Source organism: Hibiscus syriacus, unplaced genomic scaffold, assembly GCF_006381635.1.
Source record: "Hibiscus syriacus cultivar Baekdansim isolate YM2019G1 unplaced genomic scaffold, ASM638163v2 tig00110328_pilon, whole genome shotgun sequence".
NCBI lineage: Eukaryota > Viridiplantae > Streptophyta > Magnoliopsida > Malvales > Malvaceae > Hibiscus > Hibiscus syriacus.
In genome coordinates, this window is record NW_024062685.1 from 413,107 (window position 1) to 437,254 (window position 24,148).

The 24,148-nt window shown below is 36.6% G+C and overlaps 2 protein-coding genes and 2 pseudogenes across 3 annotated transcripts; 3 read left to right on the forward strand and 1 right to left on the reverse strand.

The window, feature by feature from the left end:
- Nucleotides 1–4,201: 4,201 nt before the first annotated feature.
- LOC120118771 (organic cation/carnitine transporter 1-like) lies at nucleotides 4,202–7,299 on the forward strand. The gene is given in 3 exon segments (XM_039138760.1): nucleotides 4,202–4,695; nucleotides 5,991–6,342; nucleotides 6,344–7,299. Coding segments are annotated over 3 exon segments (1,650 nt in total). The 5' UTR covers nucleotides 4,202–4,244; the 3' UTR covers nucleotides 7,191–7,299.
- Nucleotides 7,300–7,756: 457 nt separating this feature from the next.
- LOC120118787 lies at nucleotides 7,757–12,415 on the forward strand (annotated as a pseudogene).
- A 943-nt stretch (nucleotides 12,416–13,358) lies between these two features.
- LOC120118788 lies at nucleotides 13,359–14,616 on the forward strand (annotated as a pseudogene).
- A 428-nt stretch (nucleotides 14,617–15,044) lies between these two features.
- On the reverse strand, nucleotides 15,045–16,960 carry LOC120118406 (UV-B-induced protein At3g17800, chloroplastic-like). 2 transcript variants are annotated; one of them, XM_039138439.1, is made up of 3 exons: nucleotides 16,714–16,958; nucleotides 15,988–16,292; nucleotides 15,045–15,912 (listed from the first exon to the last, which is right to left on the reverse strand). In XM_039138439.1, exons 1-3 carry the CDS (start codon nucleotides 16,828–16,830, stop codon nucleotides 15,087–15,089), a joined length of 1,248 nt encoding a protein of 415 aa, XP_038994370.1. In that variant the 5' UTR covers nucleotides 16,831–16,958; the 3' UTR covers nucleotides 15,045–15,086. The 2 variants fall into 2 exon arrangements, with proteins under 2 accessions (XP_038994370.1, XP_038994372.1); XM_039138441.1 differs by having other exon boundaries at nucleotides 15,087–15,912; nucleotides 16,720–16,960.
- Nucleotides 16,961–24,148: the final 7,188 nt, after the last annotated feature.

Consider the following 24,148-nt stretch of genomic DNA (forward strand, 5'->3'; position numbering starts at 1 on the left):
ATATCACATGATCTCAAGAAGAGAATGGTTCCATCAGTATGAACCTGTCTCAGGAGGATCTGTGTATAGTTGCAATGATCATGCCTTAGAGATCATTGGCGTGGGAACCATCAAATTGAAGATGTACGATGGAACAATCAAAATTGTTCGAGATGTGCGGCACGTGAAAGGCCTGAAGAAAAATTTATTATCCTACGGATTGTTGGATAATAATGCAAGCAAGATTGAAACACAGAAAGGAATCATGAAGGTGTTCCGTGGAGCGCTTGTGGTGCTGAAAGGAGAAAAGATAGCTGCAAACTTGTACATGCTGAAGGGAGAGACTTTGCTAGAAGCAGAAGCCTCTATTGCCTCATGTAGTTCAGATTCTTCAATGCTATGGCATCAGAAACTTGGACACATGTCAGAACAATGAATGAAAGTTCTTGTGGAGGAAAGCTACTTCTAGGCTTAACAAAGGTATCACTTACTTTGTGTGAGCATTGCATAACAAGTAAGCAGCACCAGTTAAAATTCAACACGTCAAATTCTAGAGGCAAAAATGTTCTAGAATTGGTTCATTCTGACGTATGGCAAGCACCAGTTACATCCCTAGGCGGAGCAAAATACTTTGTCTCATTTATTGATGACTACTCCAGGAGATATTGGGTGTACCCTATTAAGAAGAAGTCAGATGTGTTTTTAACTTTCAAAAACTTCAAAGCATGGTTGGAACTTGATTCTGGAAATAAGATCAAGTGTTTCAGAACAGATAATGGAGGAGAATACACAAGCGAATAATTTGATGACTTTTGCAAGAAAGAAGGCATCAAAAGACAGTTCACAGTGGCGAACACTCCTCAACAAAATGGAGTGGTAGAGTGGATGAACAGAACCTTGTTAGAAAGAACAAGAGCAATGTTGAGGGATGCAAGCCTAGAAAAATCATTCTGGGCAGAAGCAGTCAATACCGCCTGTTATTTGGTGAATCGAGCTCCATCAACTGCAATAGAGCTGAAGACACCAATGGAGATGTGGACTGGTAAACCAGCTGATTATTTAAACCTCTATGTATTTGGAAGTATAGTGTACGTGATGTACAACTCCCAAGAAATTTCAAAGTTAGATCCAAAATCCAGGAAATGCAAATTCTTGGGGTATGTTGATAGAGTAAAAGGGTATCGCTTGTGGGATCCCACTGCCCGCAAAGTGATCATTAGCAGAGATGTTATCTTTGTAGAAGACAAGCTACAAAGAAAAGAAGACGATGATAGCGTTGAAAAGTCAAAGACTACACAGATACATGTGGAAAAGGAGTTTGAACAAGGAGATTCTTCTGAAGCAGAACCAGCACATGATGAATAAGAACCAGAGAGTTCTGAAGCTCCAACAACTCGTCAATCAGATCGTGTGAGAAGACGTCCCAATTGGCACTCAGATTATATTATAGAAGGAAATATTGCATACTGCCTTTTAACAGAGGATGGTGAGCCATCAACATACCAGGAGGCAATAAACAGCTCAGATGCTTCACTGTGGATGATGGCGATGCAAGAAGAAATCGAAGCCCTTCATAAAAATAATACATGGGATCTTGTGCGACTACCACAAGGAAGGAAGCCAATTAGTAACAAATGGGTTTTCAAAATCAAGCGAAATGGTGACGATCAAGTGGAGAGGTATCGTGCAAGACTGGTGGTCAAAGGATATGCTCAGAAAGAAGGTATTGATTTCAATGAAATTTTTTCTCCTGTGGTTCGACTAACAACAGTTCGAGTAGTCTTGACAATGTGTACTACATTGAATTTACATCTGGAACAGCTAGATGTTAAAAAAGCTTTTCTTCATGGAAATCTTGAAGAAGAGATTTATATGCTCCAGCCTGAAGGTTTTGAAGAAGACGAAAAGAAGAACTTGGTTTGCAGGCTGAACAAATCTCTGTACGGTTTAAAGCAGGCGCCGAGGTGTTGGTATAAGAGATTTGATTCCTTCATTATGTTCATTGGATACAACAGACTTAATGCAGACCCTTGTGCTTATTTCAAGAGGTCTGGTGATAACGATTTTGTTATATTGTTGTTGTATGTGGATGACATGTTGGTTGCAGTACCCAACAAAGATCATATTGAAGAATTGAAGGCACAACTGGCTAGGGAATTTGAAATGAAGGACTTGGGATCAGCAAACAAGATTCTAGGGATGCAAATTCACCGAGACAGAAGTAATAGGAAGATTTGGCTTTCACAAAAGAATTACTTGAGGAAAATCTTGTCACGATTTAGCATGCAAGATTGTAAGCCAATTTCTACCCCTCTTCCTATTAACTTCAAATTATCCTCCAGTATGAGTCCTAGCAGTGAAGAAGAGATGATGAAGATGTCTCGAGTACCGTATGCATCAGCAGTGGGAAGCTTATTGTTCGCTATGATATGCACAAGACCAGACATTGCACAAGCACTGGGAGTGGTTAGTCGGTACATGGCGAATCCAGGCAAAGAGCATTAGAATACAGTAAAGAGGATCCTGAGATACATCAAAGGGACCTCAAATGTTGCATTATGTTACGGATGATCAAACTTACTAATCAATGGGTATGTAGATTCTGACTATGCAGGAGATTTAGATAAAAGCAAATCTACGACAGGATATGTGTTCAAAATTGCTGATGGAGCTGTAAGCTGGGTTTCAAAATTGCAATCAGTTGTGGCTACATCCACAACAGAAGCAGAATATGTAGCAGCTACACAAGCCAGTAAAGAAGCAATTTGGTTGAAGATGTTATTGGAGGAGCTTGGGCACAATCAAGAGTACGTCTCTCTGTTTTGTGACAGTCAAAGCGCCTTGCATATAGCAAGGAATCCATCATTTCATTCAAGGACAAAGCATATACGAGTTCAGTACCACTTCATTCGTGAAAAGGTGGAAGAAGGGACGATAGATATGCAGAAGATCCATACCAAAGACAACATAGCAGATTTCATGACGAAGGCAATCAATGCTGATAAATTTACCTGGTGTCGATCCTTCTGTGGCCTGTCATAGACATAAGCAACATGAAGGTACAAGGTAGAAAGAATGGTGTGAAGATATGACTGTTCCAATCAAATCTTCAAGTGGGAGATTGTTGAAAAGTCAAGGAAAACGGTGCATTAATGCACCGAATTCATTCAATGCAAATTGTCAAAAGTTTCAACTAATTTGTTGGAAAAAAAAATGGTAAAAGCTTAAATTAGTCATTGTACTTTAGTGTATTTACAAATTAGTCCTTAAAACTTCGACTATAAATACCCTAGCTCATTTAGCTTCAAAATCATCCCAAAGCATTCTAGCTTTCTTCTAATACTAGAGAGAATTTAGAGAGTTTCTTAAGAGTTGTTTTCTCCTTTTTATCAAGAGAGAATTATCATTGTATTCTCCTTGGTAGATCGAGAGATGTTGTAATTCCTATTTTTCTCATAGTGAAATTCTTCTACCGTTGCCCGTAGTTTTTACCCTATATTATTTAGGGGGTTTTTACGTAAATTTTGTATCTCTTTTATCTTCATTTTTATTTTCTCAAATTATCAGTTACGATTTTACTTTATCCGATAACCGTCTTCCGCAACATGTCCAATATACTTCTTGCATGGTCTTTTAGGGCATATATACCTCTTTTGTGGGCCGTGGCTGCTATCAATTCCTCGTCCGCCGAATATGTTCTGATGACCAAATTCCATTATCATGCCAATAATTTATCAGTGAATAATAATATGCAATGTAAATTAAATAATATAATAATAATCAGCCGCTCTAGCCTGTATCAATTTAGTGGCACACATTGTGCAAATAAGCTATTCGTGCTACAATCCACCACCACCACCTCTTGTCTCGGGCCCTACGCTAACTGTGCATTGAGTGAATCGTATATATGAGTCGATTTTTTTTAATAGAATCAAATAATTTTAATATTTACTTTATTATTACATATTCAAAATGATGGTTTTCTTTTATATTAATGTTAGTTCTCACACGTGAATCATCCTAAATAGTTAGTGTTTAATTGTTAATTCAAGCTTTAAACAACTCCCACCGTTCATTAAAATATATAAATAAAATACGTATCTTCCTTTAGTCAGTGGTGGGGTTTTAAGTGAACAGTGCATATGATGCTCTAATCAATTCGATTCATTTTTAATCCCTTCCTTTTTATTGATTTGGGTAATATATTAAGGGAGCAGCAAGAAACACCTTGGTGCAGCATAAAAATCTTGTTGTGGGTGAGGAACATGGAGAAAGGTGGAGAAGCAGAAGAGGTTTCACATGCAGCACCAGCAGCTGAAGGGAAGTTGCAGCTCAGTGTGGATGATGTGATAGACAGATACGTGGGATCCCTGGGGTTATCCCAGCTGCTGCACGTGCTCTTAGTTTCATTCGCTTGGGTATTTGATTCCCAAAACACCCTAGTCACCATCTTTACTGATGCCCAACCATCTACTTGGAGATGCAAAAGCCTTGACCATCACCACACTAATGCATCAATGTCCTCGTCTTGGTGCATCAACAACGCTAGCGATGGCAGCAAAGGCCAACCGAGTCATGTTTGCGGATTGGCAGCCGGGACTTGGGAGTGGGTTGGAGGCAACACCACCTCCACTATTGCCGAGTGGAACCTTATCTGCCACCACAAGTTTCTTGCTGCTATTCCAGCTTCCCTCTTCTTCATTGGCACAATTTTCGGTATGAACTATCATTCAAATTGTTTAATAGTACGTATTTAAACTCAATCGGTGGTGAACCTTCCACGTTTTCGAAGGTGAGGGATGGGAGGGAGAGGGATGACGTAAGGAGAGGGTTAGATTTTTTTTATTTTTTTAAAAATAATATTTTTATTATTAAAAGTAAAAAAATATAACGAAGAAAACATTAGACAGTTATTTTTAATGAAAAAATCTTTAGGAATCAAAAGTCAATTTGAGGTATAGTTTAGGCACCTAAAATTGTATCTTTTTGAAGTTTTTTTTTTGAAATTTTACATGTATGACATGCATTAGATAATAGTTAAATTTAACGGTCGTTAACGTCTATACACCTAAAAGTGTAATATTAAAACGTTAACCACCTATTTTTAACAAAAAAAAAATCTTTCGACACTGAAAATTAATTTGTGATGTAATTTATACACCTAAAACAAGTCATGTTCTAATTCAATCTTAAACATAAGAACATAATATAAACCATATTCTTTATTTTAATTTAGACATTTAAAATAGTTTAATTTTGACGTTGAATATATTTAAAATATGTGAATTAAATTATAAATATGCATACTCCGTTATAACGTGAGAGAGAAGTAATGGCCTTGCGCCTAAATATGAAATGTTTTATTTAGTCCCTTAAACAATGGAGAAATTATAATATGGTCCTATATTAATATTATACTTTGCTCCCTCCCTACACACACAAAATTTTTAAAAAATCATTTTTGATCTATGGAAACATGACTTTGTTCTTATGTGTACCTACTGAATGATAGCTTCGATCCAACTTGTTAAATAAGAGTGACAATGAAATCTTTGAAGAATTGGTTTTATTTGTCGGATCCTTTTTACCCACACAATAAGTATCTAATTAGTATCTTAAATATATTTCACGTTAGATTTAGATTGACATTTAACATCCAAACTAATGTCTATACTCACAAAAAGGACTAGATTAAAAATAATATTTCGACAAATCAATTAAACTGTTCTAAAAATTAGATCATAATTTAAGGATTCATAGTACACTTAAATCATTGAATATGTATGTGTGCGGATATACATACGTGTGAATATCATAGTAAGGCCAAAGTTATATTCTAAAAAAGTCTCAAGTATAAAATTAAACTCGACCATCCAAAGTATTAATTTTCTGCGATCATAACTCTTTTTATGCATGGAAAATGGGAAATTTATGTTGTTCCTTTAAAGCTGAAACCATAACTGAATGAGCGAGAAACTAGTTACTGATCATTGCTTGTTTTCCTTTCACAGGATGTGCTTTCTTCGGCCGATTAGCGGACACATGGTTAGGTAGAAAGAAAACATTATTGGTGGCATGCATCTTAACCTCCACCACAACTTTCATGACTTCTTTTTCGCCAAATATTTGGATATATGCACTTCTTCGATTTGCAAATGGATTTTCACGTTCCGGAGCCGGTATATGTTGTCTTGTCCTTTCAACAGAAGTTGTCGGCCGTAAATGGCGAGGCCAAGTAGGCCAATACGGTTTCTTTTTCTTCACTGCTGGCTTCCTATCTCTCCCATTCATTGCCTATCCTACAAAAGCCCATTGGAGGTATATGTATAGGATTATATCCCTTCCCCCACTTATCTATATTTTTCTTAGTCTCATTGGTATCAGAGTCGCCTCGTTGGCTCCTTGTTCGAGGGAGAAATAATGAAGCACTCGACGTATTACGAAAGTTAGCACGAGGAAAGAAATTACCCGACAATATAGAGCTCATAGTCCCATCTTCACCAACAATAAGCATAGGCGTTGAAGGTGATGAAAATGAAAGCATATGGACCACAAAATGGGCTGCTAAGAGGATGGTTACTGTAATGGCATCTGCTCTTGGGGTTGGATTTGCGTACTATGGTATCCAACTAAATGCCCAGAACCTCAACTTCAATTTCTACGTCACTGTTATAATTAATGCTCTGATGGATATTCCTGCTGTTCTTATCGGTGGCGTGCTATTGGGCTTTACGAACCGACGTCTCCTTTTATTGCTATCGACGGTTTCAGGCGGGGTTTCATGTCTTCTTTGCATCGTATTCTCCACTACATCGAAAGGCAAAGCAAAGGTTGATGATGGGTCCAAAAGTACTAGCAGTTGGCCTCAATTGACAATCGAAGCTATCGGTTTCATGTCCTCTTCTATTGCGTTTAACGTCTTGTATGTTTACTGCGTGGAGCTTTTTCCAACCAACGTAAGGAATTTGGCGGTGTCGCTATTACAACAATCATTGATGCTAGGCGCTTCGTTATCGCCTTTGTTGGTGGTCGTTGGCCGCTTGAGTCCGTCTCTCTCGTTTGCTGTATTTGGGGCTCTTTCTATCGTGAGCGGAGCGCTAAGTACATGGCTTCCCGAGACTAGAAATGCTCCTCTTTATGAAACGTTAAAGCAACAAGAAGAGGAAGAGAAACTTCGTCGATTACCACCTGATTCATCACATACTGTCTAGTTTTAGAGCTTCAAAATAAAACAACAATAGCATCTCTTAAATGTTGTGCATTTGAATTAATATAAAAGGGCAAATTAATGCAAACTTCAGGCTACCATATGTTTCCATTTATGCTGTGTAGCAGAGCCAGCTACCATTATAGAGCTTCATGATTATTCCCTTAACTATTAATTTTGATATTAATTAAATACTAGATTAAATTTGATGTGATTTATATTCGAAACGATTAAATCAAATTTAAATATATCTTTATACTACAATTTCATCCACATATTTTAATATGTTTCTTGTCCAATCCAGATTGATATTTAATTTATAAATTGATGATTAGACTGACGAAAAGATCTAGTTGGACAATACTAATGCTCTAAGGACTCAATTAGGTTGTATTGTAGTGAAGAGGCAAATTTTAGATCCGAATGATAGGTTAAGGACATTTCGATGGAATTTACCCAAATTTTTTTGTAAGACTTTGAATCTTGGATTTACAAGGTCTCAAGGTTCTTTGGGCTTGAGTTTCATCCGTAGGCCTTTCACATGGTTATTAGATATTAGAAAGCCCTAATTCCATTCCTCGCTTTCAATTTCTTCTTTGAAGAAGCACTTCGCTCTCTCTATCACGCATTTTGCTTCGACTTTGTTATTTCGAAGAGGAAAAAAAAAAGGCTAGCCGACGATGTCGCTTCGAGTGTTGAACCCTAATGCCGAAGTTCTCAACAAATCGGCGGCGCTGCACATGAACATCAACGCCGCCAAGGGGTTGCAAGATGTTCTCAAAACAAATCTGGGACCCAAAGGCACCATCAAAATGCTTGTTGGTGGTGCTGGCGATATCAAGCTCACCAAAGATGGAAACACTCTCCTGAAAGAAATGGTTCGTTCCTTTTTCCTGAAAATTTTGTAGCTTTTGTAGCTTTTTTTGTTTTTTTCTTCTTCTTCTTGTTCCTTGTTTGATTCGAGAAGTTTTCATTGTCTATTCCAGATTTAAATGCTTTTGCTATTACTGAAAGAATGTTAAATAATTAGTTAGGGAGATTAAGACTTTTCATGTTTGAGAAAGGAAATGGTTGATTTAGTTAGATTTACTGAGCTGTTCGATTTGAAAATGTTTCAGCAAATTCAAAACCCGACTACTATTATGAAAGCAAGGACAGCTGTTGCACAAGATGACGCTAGCGGTGATGGAACTACATCTACTGTGCTCTTCATCGGAGAGTTAATGAAGCAATCTGAGCGTTACATTGATGAGGGTTAGGACTCGTATGGCTGATTTGAATCCATGCTAAAGAACTGCTCACTTTGCACTTTTGTATCAGATTTAAGGATCATTTTTAGTTGGATGACGTTGAGATAATCAGAGCAGTTGTGTCAGTCATGTTACTGGCTGTAATCTTGTCATTGATAGGAAAATTTAAGATTAGGACTTTAGTAAGATTCTTTAGGTCAAGATCATGATATTGCCCACTGAAAATGATTAAAGAGAATTTTAAACTCAAAAATCCAAATGGTAGTAATCTACAAGTATGGACCTAGGCACATAGCATTTCCACATGTATATACACATACATAAATATTCATATCTACTTCCTGTTCTCGTTATCCATTATCTCTATCCATACTGATAAAGCATTGGTTTAGGGATGCATCCACGTGTTCTGGTGGATGGTTTTTAAATTGCCAAAAGAGCTACCCTTCAGTTCCTTGATAAGTTTAAGACTCCTGTGGTGATGGGTTCTGAACCAGATAAGGATATCATGAAAATGGTTGCCAGAACCACACTAAGGACTAAGGTATTTTCCAATTTTCTACTCTTTCTCCTTTACTATCTTGTATGTTTTCAATGACATCTGGTTTATATGTTTGACCATTTGTATTCTCACGCAGTTGTATGAAAGATTGGCAGATCAACTGACAGACATAGTTGTAAATGCTGTAAGTGGGAAAATCATTTGTTTCTACCTTTTTTTTTTCTCTTGACACTGAAGTTAAATGAACTTTTATTTAATTTTGCAGGTGCTTGGTATCCGAAAACCAGATGAGCCTATTGATCTCTTTATGGTGGAAATAATGCACATGCAGCATAAGTTTGTTGTAGACACACGGCTGGCATATTCATATTTCCTTCTTTTTATCTTGCATTGTATTTGTATGTATTCCACCTTCCTTGATGCTTGTGCTCTTGTTTAAATCATTCAAGATTGTAGTATTCAATGTCTTTGTTGTGGTTGCTGCTGTTTCAGTATGATAGTGAGTTCAGATGGCTTATTAATCACACATTTATTTATAATTTTAAGAATTTTGTTTGGATATTATGCCTTTGAGTTATGAGGCCAATTTCTTTTCTTTTTTTTTCAAGAGAGTGCCCCCCTTGAGAGGAAAATCAGTTGCTCTCTAGATTCTAACCAGTCCATTTGCCTGTAGTCTTCAGGTGCATTATTATTTTCCCCTTTAGCGGTTTTTGATATTTTGGCTGCATCAAGGTGTGCCTCTTGACAACATTGAGTTCTACTCATTGAGCGTTTTTTCATATTTTTGCTTATCTACTTTGTTTTTGGTATGTGTTGGCCTGTTTCTATATTAAGCAGCTTCTTCTGTTTACTTTTTGTGGTTTCCCTAGGTGGAGGGATTAGTATTGGATCATGGGTCTAGACATCCGGATATGAAGCGACGAGCAGAAAATTGTTACATTTTGACATGTAATGTATCGTTGGAGTATGAGAAAAGGTATATATATGACCATGCCTTTAACTCCATTTTTTTATTTGTTCATGATATGAGGGGTTCAAGGGGAGGGGGCACAAGGTTATCTGGTTTGTGGATCGGTTCAGTACAAGGAATGAAAACTGGAATGCAATTCTTACTTCTAAAAAACATAATTCGACAAGGGTTGTCTTTTTCGGTTCGTTCAGTAGGAACAAAATACGTTATATTGTAATGTATAGCTTTTTTGTAGAACTTTTATATATATTATTTGTGTTTATATAAACACAAAACCCTAAATGAATAACTTTAAAGTTTGTTAATTGTCTTGGTGTCTGCCACTGCATTTCTTTGGTTATCCTCAATATAGATATATTTTGTTGTGGTTGGCATCATGTAACTAATGTTTTAGCCCTCAGTGAAATAAATGCAGGCTTTTTCTACTCAAATGCTGAGCAGAGAGAGGCAATGGTTGCAGCTGAAAGGCGCTCAGTTGATGAAAGAGTCAAAAAAATTATTGAGCAAAAAAATAAGGTAGCATTTTATGCCTCACATACCCATTGTAATTGTGGTATTTCTGTAGCACGTATATATAAATTCTTATGATATTCCTACTACTCTTGGCCATCTGTAGGTTTGTGCGGGTACTGAAAATAACTTTGTTGTTATCAATCAAAAGGGTATTGATCCCCCTTCTTTGCATCTTCTTCAACAAGAAGGGGTAAGAAATGGGCTTTTGTTCTTTCAATCCCTATTCCTACTTACAAAATCTTCATAATATCTTTCTCTTTAGTAGATGTGTATTGCTTTCTTACAAGTGCTGCAATCTATCTATTTTTCTTCAATGTAGATGAGGAAGCATCAAATATAAGGCTGATGCGATTATAAATATTTTCTTCTATTGAAATGTTGCGTATATTAATGAATTTTATTTTATTTTTTGATGGTTTTTGTTGAAGTTTGTATCGCCTGTTTTTTATTTCAATTTGCTGATTTGTGGTTTTGTAGATCATTGCCCTCAGAAGAGCGAAGAGAAGAAATATAGAAAGGCTTGTTTTGGCTTGTGGAGGAGAAGCTGTAAATTCTGTTGATGATTTAACCCCTGACTGTCTTGGCTGGGCAGGACTCGTCTATGAGCATGTCCTTGGGGAAGATAAGTATACATTTGTGGAAAATGTAAGACATCCCCATTCATGTACAATTTTGATAAAAGGTACGTAGAACTGTTTTCATTTAATTAATTTGTACAAATTTAATATATATATTGTTAGTGCCGCATATGGAACATTATCTAGTTGTTTATATTCTACTCAAGCTCTTGTCAATAATACAGGGCCTAATGACCACACAATTGCCCAAATTAAGGTTTCTGTTCGTGATGGGCTTCGAGCCGTTAAGAATACCGTTGAAGACGAAGCAGTTGTATTAGTAAGTTTTGCCTGGTTGGCATTTTATTTGCAATGTAGCTCATATTCCACGTCTTCACATAAGCCTCAGCCTATGATAGAAAATGAATGCTGCAGGCAACCCTTGAACCCTAATTTAACCATAAAGCCATAGGTTGGAACAGAATTATTTTGGCTTGAATCTTACACACTTAAACCTTTTATGACATTTTCTGATATATGAATATATTTGTGCTTCAGGGTGCAGGAGCTTTTGAAGTTGCAGCTAGACAATACCTGATTAATGAAGTAAAGAAAACTGTTCAAGGGGTATGTCTCTGGTATATTTCCCTGTTACAATTAGTGAAATGACTTTTGACATATTTCTAATGTTTATAAATTCTGAACAGCGTGCCCAATTAGGCGTTGAAGCTTTTGCAGATGCCCTTCTTGTGGTGCCAAAGACTTGCTGAAAATGCTGGGCTTGATACTCAGGATGTCATAATTGGTCTTACGGTACTGCTACTTATTTTGTCTACTGTTCATTTTGACCCCATCTTGTCACTAGAAGCTGAAGAAAATACTAAGTTTAGCAATTGTCTTTGACTATCGATTCAGGGGGAGCATGACAGAGGCAACGTTGTGGGTCTAAACCATCAAAAGGAGAACCTATGGACCCCCAAATGGAGGGTATATTTTATACTACTCCGTTAAACGCCAAATTATAAACTCTGGGTACGTAAAAGCCTTTCCTACTTGTAGTTTCGAAGTACATTCATTTGCCGCATCTTTTTTCTTCTGTATTTTGCCATTGCTGACATGTATATTTCCATCTTGACCAATATCTTCCATTTGGTGTTTATTACGACTGCGTGTTTAGTACATGAAGCTTAAGAGTTCGTTTGTTTTGGACTCTGAAACAATGGAGGTATTATGATTTACAGGCCCGTAACTGCTTCACAGTTGCTGTTGGTGGATGAGGTGATTCGTGCCTTCAGAAACATGCGAAAACCAACTAAGGGCCTGTCCTTCTACTCTGTATTCGTGTGGCTTGGGTTAAATACATTCTGGGTTTTGCCAGTATGTTTAATGAAAGATTTTGTAGTGCATCCTATTCCTATACTAAGATTTTGTGTTTAGTTAGTAATAGTATGAACAAGTTCTTTTTCCCCTAACCTATTTCTTAATTAAATCTTAATAGTTTGAGTTTTAATTTGGAAGTGTCATGATTTTGGATCTTGAAATCACTTGAAGCTACGTACTCCTAGTTTCCGTTTAGTCACATTAAGGTTATTCTTGGAAATGGAACTTTTAAATTAATTATGGGGGAGGTTAACGCAACTCAATTTGTTTTAATTGCAATGTCAAGATTTTAATATTTAAGTTTATTTAAAAAATTTAATATTTTATTCTGCTAGATTTTGTATTTGTTCTAAAGATTTTCTATTCATTTGACAATAAATGTTCAAATATTTTGTAGTTTGTGGTGTAACTTGGAACTTCTAGGAATAATAATAAATTTTTTTAATCATTGAGATTACGTGTTTAATGAGTTCAATGTTAATTTATAAGATATATCATTTTATGATTAGAATACTTTTGAATTTAGCCTATAAACCCTTTGAAATTTGTAGAAGAAAAGAAACAATCGACAAACAAAAAACTGATGAAAAAATATAGGAATTGATAACAGTTAGGAAACTATAAAAACGGAAACAAACGGCTCAACGTCTGCAAGAAGACAGCGGAATATTAATGGGTTTGCACGACTCCATCGGTGTAATGTTCAGTTTGCAGCCAACGCCACAAGAACCGCCAGCCCTTTGCTCTGGGAAATGGAAACTAATTTGGTTTGAACCATTTGAAATGGCAAATGCATACCAACACAAATGTCATTAATATAAAACCCCAACGTTGGCATTGAAAAAATAAATGAAGATTTAAGCAAGAGGAGAAAAAAATCGAGAAACGGGTGATCATTTATATGTTGTGCTTTGCAAGTCAAATATACGTATCAGCCGAGCTGGAGAGATTGGATTTGATGGTTTACTCAGCTTTTTGGTGGTCGGAGATTGGGGCAGAAAAGCGGGGGGGGGGGATGTTTAACCAATCGCGTGTTGCATTCCAGGCAATTCATTCTTCACCAACTTCTACTTCAATTCCAGGTATCAATTCAATGACTGATTGTAAACTATATATAGATGGGAAGGATTGGAGCAAAGCTGGACATCGATTTTGTAGTGTCGACCGGAGATAACTTCTATGACAATGGGTTGAACAGCCAACATGACCCAGCATTTCGACAGTCTTTCACTAACGTTTTCAAATACGGGAGCCTGCAAACCCCATGGTTCAGCGGTAACTCCCACTAAATAATTCATACATTTTCATAGAATTCGATGTTGTATATTGATCTACGTTAACCACTAATTACGCGATTCCATGCAGTTCTGGGCAACCATAACTATAGGGGTCATGCAGAGGCTCAGCTGAGTCCTTTTCTTAGACAAATTGACTCTAGATGGTTTTGTTTAAGATCATTCATCGTCAATGCTGGTCAGTATTTTTATTTCTTTTTCCTTCTGTTTAACTCCATGTCAATCATATTAATTGGTTTTAAAATTTATTCAGAACCGGTTGAGTTCATCTTTGTCGACACCACTCCTTTTGTGAACAGCTACTTCCTAAGCCCGGATAGACAGACAGACGATTGGCTCGGTATAATTCCTCGCAGACTACATTACAAATCAGTTGAAGGTACGCTAAATACCCAAATTGTTACCGATTTATTTCAGTTTCAATTCAAATATAATTTTCAATCTGATCATGTATAGGATGTGGAGTCCGCATTACGAGACTCGAGAGCCAAATGGAAGATTGTTGTTGGACACCATGCAATTAGAAGCATCGGATACCACGGTGACACTGAGGAACTTAAAAGCCAGCTCCTCCCTATTCTCAAGGCTTATGATGTTCATTTCTACATCAACGGCCATGATCACAGCCTACAACACATCAGTGATACCAACAGGTAAACAGGGAAGAGATGAGCGTTGTTCGGGATCGAATTCCATCGGCCAAAACAATACTAACTTTGAATCCTTGAACTTTCAACCGCATACAGTTTTGACAAGCGGGGCAGGGTCCAAGGCATGGAGGGGAAGCATGAAAAAACAAAAGAGGGGAAAAGGTTCTATTATGATGGCCAAGGTTTTCTCTCTCTTCAATTCTCCAAATTTAATGCCCGCATAGCCTTCTACGATGTTTATGGCATCATTTTGCATACTTGGAGTACAAGGAAACCGTTTCTTCAGCCACACAGCACATCAACAATCAGTTGAGGATTCCATCTTGTTATACACTATAAGATGCAGTTTTAAGAAAATTTTGAATTCAAATGTAACTTGACGTACATTTGAATTGTGTTCATTACTATTTAATATAAACTTAATCATCATTTGTAAATACGACTGTTAAATCTGAATGTTTATGATTAACATAATGAAAAATGAAGAACATAATCTCAGCCTATATGAGTTGCAATGCAATCCCAAATCATGGTTTGAATCTTTATTATTTTCGTGTATGTATCTGTGCTCGTTACATTCTAAACGGGGTTTAATGAGACGATTCCTTTAGATGCATTATTACGTGACAAGATGCAAATTCCAACAGCAAAACATAAATACATACAGAACAATCAGTGCAAATTACTAAGTAGCAATCACCAAAATTTACACGAAACTAAAATATCTGGTCACCTAAGTCTCTGCTACAAAGCTTGTTTTAACAGGGATCTTATTGAAAGTAGCTAATTCATTACAAAATGGTACCTTGACTCTACGAAGCTTTCAACATCCCACAGAAAAGAACCAAAAGTGACGGCCTCCAAAACAAGCCTCTTCAAGCCACCAAAGCTAATCTTAATACGCTCGTTCTTGGAAGAACCAGCAGTCCCCCAAGGTGTAATAACAGTCCCAGGTCTTCCAAACAAGGCCTCTGTGTGCTTCTCAATAATGCTGACAGCTTCTTTCGATCTAATCGTAGCAAATCTCTGAAGTGTCTCCCCCTCAAAGGACATCACGTAAGTCCGTAACCGAGAGGGCTTTACCAAGTTAGCGTACTCTTCAGGACTGATGATACCAGACCAAGATGAGACTTCAGGGCGCGACGGAACAGTTTGATAGTCCCCCGCAGGTCCTATGTCCTCTCTCACAGCTAGCTCGATGCTACTTCCCTCAGCATCTGAAGCATTTGGAAGGATTTTCATGGTCTTCTCCAGCTGAAATCGCTGGTCAACCCGCTTCAGGAAGTACCCATACATTGCCGACGCAGCATATACTTGACCAATCATGCGTTTACTAGTCTGTGCAACAGATGATAAATCATCCGCTCGATCTCCCAGAATGAGAGATAGATGGTTCTGGATCATCTCATTAGCCTCCAGCGAGTGAAGCTGCACAAGCTTGTCTTCTTGGCTCGGCCACGTATCCACTAGACCCAAAGAATCCATAGAGGATGGAGTTATTGCAGGCACCAAAGAAACATTGGCATCCATAAACTTCTGAACAACCAATGCGTAGAGGATTTCCTCCAAAGCTCTATTTCGCTCATTAGCCTTAACCTCTGCAATTCTCCTGTAAAGCCAAACCTTTTCCATGATATATATATATATGTCCAGTTATCAATATACAGTAAGATGAATCACCAACCTATGCAATGTTAAGTCCGTGCCTGATGCAGAGGGTACTTCCTTCTTTTGCTCAGCATCCCACTCGGTTTGAAGCTGTTCGAGCTGCTGCTCAACCGCTGCAGGCATAAGATGTGGATGGCTCATCAAGATTTGAGACAAAAATTGCCCAATTGGAGACTCCATCCTTAGGGGTGCAATTGGAGCAGATGGGTCAGCCGAGTCAGGAGACGAAGATGATGATGATGCCCGTACAACCATCCCTCTCCTACTTCCCAAAACCATTCTTTTATTCCATGATCTTGAACAAGCTAGAGAGTAATAATGCTGCAACAATGAATTGATACACATTAAAAAAACAAAAACAAATTCAAATTCAAAATCATCAGAGAAATGTGTTCCACGGCTGGTGAGCAGTGGCGGATGCACAAAGCCCCAATTATTTTAGAAAATTGGTTAAATTTAGCTTAATGTGTTAAGGGGTAAATTACAATTTTTGCATAACCATTATTTTTAAGAAAATAAAATTAAAATTTTGGACTCCATTCTTAAATTTCTGGATCACTGCGTGAGTGGTGGGTTTCCATCCACAAGTATCAAATTATTCCCTTTTTCTTCCCTAGTTAATTTCACATAACGCGGCGAAACAGAAATAAAAAATAACAACAAATATATGAAAGACACAAATTTGGTAAAGATATATTGATATAACAACACAAATATAACAAACTAGTAAGTAATTTGGAACCTTAATCGAGAAGGAGGGGAGAGATCCGGCGGAGAAAACTGTCGATTTAGCAACAGAGCTTGTAGGTGGGTGTAGATACAAAGAAGAGCCGAACAAAGTGGCGGCGGCTGCCTCCATTTTCAGGAAGAGGAGAAATCTTTCACGAATATAATGAAAAAAAATTATCTTTGATGAGTCGATGAGGATCGAGAGGATTATTGGTTTTTGTTTTGTTTTCTTGTGTTGGGGACTGTGAGTCGATTGTTTTGTGATTGTCGCCTCTTGGTTCTGATCAAATGGTTTTTGACATTTTGGTCTAATTCCTATTGTAATCCTTTTATTAGGTTAAATTTATAATTTAATATGTGCAATAAAATTTCATGATTATTCAAAAAAATAATTATAATTTAACCCCTTTAATTTCATCACATCTCTTGTTTTTTTTATGGAAAAAACATTAGAAGATAACGACATTAAAAAATGAATTATCTTCTTAAAAAAATTCAATGAGAAAATCATTTATTTAATTCTTTTAATATTTTGTATCGTTTATGTTATGTGATAATTTTAGGTGAAAAAAGTGTAACATTTATACATGTATCTTATTAGCATGCCAATTATGTGACGATAACTTTCTTTTCTCGAGAGAAAAAGAATAAATATCATTTAATTAGAGAAAAGGTTCATTCTCCTCTAGAAAAGAAAGAAAATCTTCTTTCATCATTAACATAGTGTAGTAATTTTGGCTAAATAGGCTGTTGATAATGGTGTTGGTTCTTATAAACTTATCTATTATATAATGATAAAATATTTAATTTTATTGGATATTTGTCATAAATATATCAAATAATTACCGTAAGTATTTCAAAATAATACCAAAGGTACAATATTTGTAAAAATACATCAATCTTAAATATAAAGTAAATTCATTAAAGTTTATTAGATAATTCATATTTAAGGGTTGAGAAAAAGATTGCAAAAAAATCCAAATATTTAAGTAATTTTAGGGGTGAGCAAAACTCGATTCAATTCAAAAAATCGAATTTTTTCAGTTTCGAGTTATTCGAGTCAACTCGAATTTTTGCTTCGGTTTTCGAGTTCGAGTAGAGTTAGATTTTGCCAACTCGGATAACCGAAATTCAAAATGGATTTGTTTTGATATTTAGGTTTAAATATATTAAAACTACGTCAATAATTTATCAAAATGTCGATTGTACCGAGATACATCATACATGTCTTGTTGGCTGAAGTTGCAATTGACAGTAGAACATAATTCATTCATTGTTATAGGAACTTTTTCTAGTTGTTTTGTGACAATGTTTCTTATGGATGCTTTAAATGTTTAAACTTTCCTTTGTTAGCTACTGAACCAGTGACGGTCAGTTTGGCCAAAGTAATTGTTCCATGTTATATTTTTTTGTTGGCAATCTCTGTTTCCTTAGGTACCAACTGATTCGAATCAATTCCAAGGGACTGCATGATGGTTGCAAATGGCTGGAAATGTTTGAAGACGTATGGGCAGTGATTTTCTGTGTTTCTTTGAGCGATTACAACGAGACGTGGTCCCATGGTACAGGCTCCGTCTGTAACAAAATGTTGGCAAGCAGAGATATGTTTGAGAATCTGGTGAGCCACCCGTCTTTTAGGGACATCACTTTCGTGCTTTTGCTGACCAAATATGATGCCTTGGAGGAGAAGATAAACCTGATCCCATTGTCCACTTGCGAGTGGTTCGGGGATTTTAGCTCCTTGAAGCCTCATCACAATCAACAGGCCCTGGCACAACAAGCGTACTATTACGTGGCGGTGAAATTCAAGGAGCTGTATTATTCAATATGCGGCAGAAAACTGTTCGTTTGGCAGACTAGAGGCAGAGATCGCAGATCGATTGACGAGGCATTCAAATATTTAAGGGAGGTACTGAAATGGGATGAAGAAAAGAATGATAATACGTACGACGTCAACGATGAAGATTCGTTTTACAGTACGGAATTGAGTTCTTCTCCGTTTATAAGGCAGGAATAATCCCAGTAATCACAAAGCCAACATGTTGCAAATTGATCTTCTACGACTATAGATTAACTTGGCAAGACTGATATGTGATGGATTCATTATAGATTCTGCAGCAGATCTCTGTTGATGGTTGCTTACCAATTTTTCTGACATATTTTTCTGGGACATGCAGATTCATATTTTTGGGATAATAATTTGTACATCTGTAAAGTTTATTTGTTGGACATGGAGTAATTGGGATGCAATCCTATTCCTTTGTAGATAAATTGTATTTTTATACCAATAATATTGTTGCATAGTTTCTTGCTTTCAGTCCATGCTCTCCTATTTATTACTTATTAGGCTTTAGGACGATTGATTAAACAATTCTTGAATATTTAGGTTAGATGGATGATCACACAAGTTTATCGGTGTAACATCCTAAAAATTGGGTTAAATTGAAATGTTGATAAGTTTACTAGTCTATTTGGGAACTCTTTAAAAATATGGGGTTTTGGGTTGTAATTAACCCATAAATTTTGGAGTTTGAATACCCAAAACTTGCATTCACGTTACCATTTGTTATTTTGAAAAAAAATAGGCACCTTAGTCGGTTCTTTCTCTATTTTCTCCCTCTCAACAAAATGTTTTTGGTTTTTCTTTAGTTCGTTGCTAATCGAGAGGAGGTGTTCGACACCTCCAGTACCATTGCGTTCGTCTCGTCGACCTCGTTCGTCTAGTGTCCTTGGATTTTCATTCACCATCGCCGTTTGTAATCGGTGAAGTTTCGAATGTTCGGATTTCGCTAAAAAAACCCATCTTCGTCGATCTTTTTTGCAAACTGACCCATGTGATCACACTTATCAACATCATTCACCAGTTGACCCTGACCGTTCTCGCTCAACTCAGTTCGATTATGTCTGTTTGTCTTGAGATATGCGTAAGTATTATTTAATGACGTTATAGTCTTTTACCATTTAAAATTATGGATTTTGTGTTCATAGACTAGTATTATTTTAGAATTATGGATTATGTGTTCATAGACTAGTATTGTTTTAGATTCCCATTCTGCAGGACCTAGTATTACTAATGTGGGAAACGTAAGACTTGGCTGATATGCATTTTTCTCTTATAGGTATGTTTCATTGACCTGTTTGATATATTTAACATGTTATACTATATGTTATTATCTGTAAACATGTTTGTGATCTGATTTTATATTTATATATATATTATTTTTTTATGCATACTGTAACATCCTCAATATCGGGTTAGTGACTAAATTGGAAAGTTTCAGATTTTGGTGATTAAAATAGAATGAATGAATAGTATAAAGATTTATATGTAAATGATTGTGTAGAATTTAATTGAAAGGAAGAAGGAATGGAAGGGCCAAAGAGTCATTTGCAAGGAAAATTAATTAAAGAAGGGATAAGGATATATATGAGTACAAGTGGGTTGAAAAGGAGAGAACATCAAAGGCTTCCAAAGTTCTCTTCTTCTTCTTCTTTCTTCCTTGTGCGTGTGAACCAAAGCAAAGGTAAGATTTCTGATTATTGAGTTTCTTGTTAAATTTAATATTAGGTTTTGATTATTAGATGATAACTAAGCTTAAGGAAGCTTAAGTTATCTTAACATCAAAGGATGATTGAGTTATGAGAGATTTAAGATTTGAAGTTCTTAAATGAAATCTTGGAATAGAGTTCATAACTAGAATTGAAAGTTATATTTGACTTGTCATCAATCTAGTTAAGATATACGAAGTGTTAAAAGCGAAATTCAAACATGTTGATTTATTAATGTAATTCTTGAATTACATATGAAGGATAGGATTTGAAGGTTTAAGATGAAAAAAATGAGTATAAATTGGTTTAAGGATGTGTACTAGAGTTAAGAATGAAAAAGAGGATTAAACATAAAGGATTTAATCCAAAATGAATGAATTTTCGGGTTCAAAAAGAGGATTATGGGCAGAGTGCATCGATGCACATTCATAGTGCATCGATGCATCAAGGTTAAAACCCAGAAATTGTTTGAAGGTGTATCGATGCATTGGTAGTGCATTGATGCACTCTTTTAAAATAAAAACATCAAATGTAATTCATGCATCGATGCATAAGTAGTGCATCGATACATCCCATTAATAATGAAACATCGAATGCAATTGGTGCATCGATGCATAAGGAGTGCATCGATGCATCCCAGCAATAATAATACATCGAATACCTTTTATGCACCGATGCATCAGTAGTGCATCGATGCATACGTTCATTAAAAGATGAAATTGACTTTTCTCTTAGTCTAAAGAGTGAACCAATAGAGTATATTAGTTATAATACTGATATAAATCCATGTGTGATTATGTCGATACTAAAAGTAAGCTTATTCCGGAACGATCAAAGGATTAGAATCGAATCAAAGCAAAGCTAAGGTGAGTGCATACTATATGTATATTATAATGGAATAAGACTTGTGATAAGTCTAATCCCTAAGTTGATTTTTATAATATAGTAGTGGTGAATATGCATACATGATAATTATTGTGATACATGCATAAGACATATATATGTTCATGTGATATGATATGTGATATGACATGTGATATGAGATACATGATCACAAGAGAAATGATATGAGTACATGAACATATGAAATATAACAATAATGCCCATAGTATACGATATGAGAACTATATGTGTAATTGGCATGCCAAGAGTCGAGGGTATAATAGTCTTTCGGGATATAGTCCTTCGGGATGTAGTCCTTCGGGATGTAGGGGTCCTACGGGATATAGATAATAGTCCTACGGGACGAATACTGAACTAAGGTTCGGTGCCCCATGAGGGAATTGATACGAGCTGTGGCGACAACATTAGTGCACAACCTCAATGTACTCACATACCTCTATTCTCAATAATATACATGGGCTATACAATTGAAATGCATATTTACAGTGAAAGTGACACAAGAAGGTAAGTTTCGTATGTGCATTATATGTTATCGTGCGATAGATACATGCATATTGAAATGTCATGATCCAATGGTAAGTATGAACATTCATAAGTTTATTGTTGCATATTCATTTATTGCCTCACTAAGTCTATGACTTAGCGTGTAAGTGATTTACACGTAGGTACCAAGAATCAGGAAAAGTGGAAATAGAAGTAGCACGGACAACAATACTACTAAGAGATCAGATCAGAAGTAATTGACAAAGTATGTACTTGGTTATGTATAGAATGTTAGCATGTAATAAGTGTTAATTACGAATACTCTGATCGATTTTGTATTTTATGGTCTTATGTAAATTAAAGTATTTCGTTTTAATGAAAGTTTTAAAAATTCCCGGGATTTTCTATAAGAGTCAAGGTTTTGAAAATTCAATGTGACACCTCAGACTTGTATTCGGGTCGGATATGAGTTAAGGGTGTTATATTTAATGGTATCAGAGCTACAGTTTAGTCGATTCTCGGCATAAACCGAAGTCTAGAGCGTCTTATAAGGTATACATGCCAACAAAATAGTGGAAACTTCTTATCTGATGGAATAGTAAGTATGTTGTTTTGCTAATAGAACTATATGGTTGTATTTTTATAGATGTTCGGACAAAGTAGATCTAGAAATGAAGCGGGAGGCGATATACCCGCTGAAAGCAGTAATTCACCTGCCCTGGTCAGGCAGAGTGAAGAACAGACATCCTCTAGAATGCCTGTCAATGATCAAGATATATTCTTTAGAACGTTAGACGCGGTATTGACGCGTTTCCAACCTCCTGTTACTTCAACTCCAAAAATGAATGTTGCGAAAGAGTTGAAGGGATTAGGAGCTCCAGAGTTTAAAGGGGAAGCCAATGAAGGTCCTGTTATTGCGGACCTTTGGCTTAATGACATGAAAGTCATGCTTACGGGACTTCATTGTTCCGATGCTGAGAAGCTGGATGGAGTAATTTCCTTGTTGAGAGGACAAGCAAGGATCTGGTGGACCAATGTTACATTGAGGATATCTAATGTCCAAGTAACTTGGTCATTATTTTTAGAAGAATTCAAGCATAAGTACATTGGAGATCAATTTGTTCGTCAAATGAAGCAAGAGTTCATGAATTTGAAGCAATGGAATCACACTGTATATGAGTACGAGTGTGAATTCAATAAGTTGAGCCGCTTTGCTGCTGAGCTAGTTCCTACTGAAAAGGGTGTCTGTGAGTTGTTCGTAGAGGGTTTACGTCCTCGGTTAAAGGAAATGTTGATTGTCTTGAATTTATCATCATTTCAAGAAGTAGTTAACCGTGCCAAGGCTCTGGAAAGAGCTCAGAACGAGTGGTTTGAAAATTCAAGAGCTCATACAGTCAAAAGAACGGGTGTTTCTTCGAGTTTCGCACCATCAAAAATGGGAAGAGATGTTGGTTTTCGACCCATGTTAGATCAGAATCAGTGGCATCCTCCGCTAGAGGATCAAATCAAATGAGAGGTAGACAATCTCAGTCAGTGGAATCTGGAGCTGGGAGAACTAATCAGAGTCAAGCCATACAATACCCGTATTGTGGAAAGAATCATTTAGGGGTATGCCGGATGATTTCTGAAGTCTGTTTTAGATGTGGAGACGCCAGACATTTCGTTTGAGATTGTCCAATGTCAACCAGTAAATCTGTACAGCCAGAGAGGTCTGTTTCTGTAGCCCATAGGGGAAGAGGTAGAGGCAGAGGAAGAAGTCAGTCAGAGTCCTCTGCTCAACAGGAGATACACTCCACTGCTCGAGTGTACAACCTCAAGACCAATGAGGATTGTGATGACCCAGATATTATAACAGGTACCTTTCTATTGTTTGACAAAGGTGTTATTGTATTGATTGATCCGGGGTCTACATATTTATATATTACTAGTACGTTAGTAAGAGAATTGAACATTCCTTTAGAAACTACTAGTAATGAAGTAATAGTGACGAATCCACTAGGGCACAGTGCTCAGGTAAATATGGTGAGCCGAGGGTGTCCCATACGGATTCAGAGAATTGAATTTCCTGCTAATCTGATGGAATTACCTTTTGATGAATTCGAAGTGATACTGGGGATGGATTGGTTATATCGTTATTACGCTGATGTTGATTGTAGATTGAAAAGAGTGACATTGAGAAGTTCCGAGGGAATAGAAGTTATTGTATTTAGTGAAAGATGTAATCCATTAGCAAATGTGATTTCAGTGATGACTGCAAAGAAGTTACTACTACAGGGATGTCAAGGGTTTATTGCTAATGTACTGGATGTTAGAACCAAGGAGAAAGGGATTGAAGAGATTCCTATAGTCAGAGAGTTTCTCAATGTATTTCCTGCAGAGTTGCCATGTTTACCTCCTGACAGAGAGGTAGAATTCCAGATTGAGATAATACCAGGAACAACGCCCATTGCAATGGCACCATACAGAATGGCTCCAAAGGAATTGCAAGAATTAAAGATTCAATTAAAGGAGTT

What these genes read in the sequence shown, in the direction of transcription:
- LOC120118406 (XM_039138439.1), bottom strand. Translation starts at nt 16,830, where the DNA reads ATGGAGGCAGCCGCCGCCACTTTGTTCGGCTCTTCTTTGTATCTACAC. An exon ending in TCCCCTCCTTCTCGATTAAG is followed by an intron (nt 16,293 to 16,713) that starts GTTCCAAATTAC and finishes TCATTGTTGCAG; the next exon opens with CATTATTACTCTCTAGCTTG. An exon ending in ACGGACTTAACATTGCATAG is followed by an intron (nt 15,913 to 15,987) that starts GTTGGTGATTCA and finishes TTGGCTTTACAG; the next exon opens with GAGAATTGCAGAGGTTAAGG.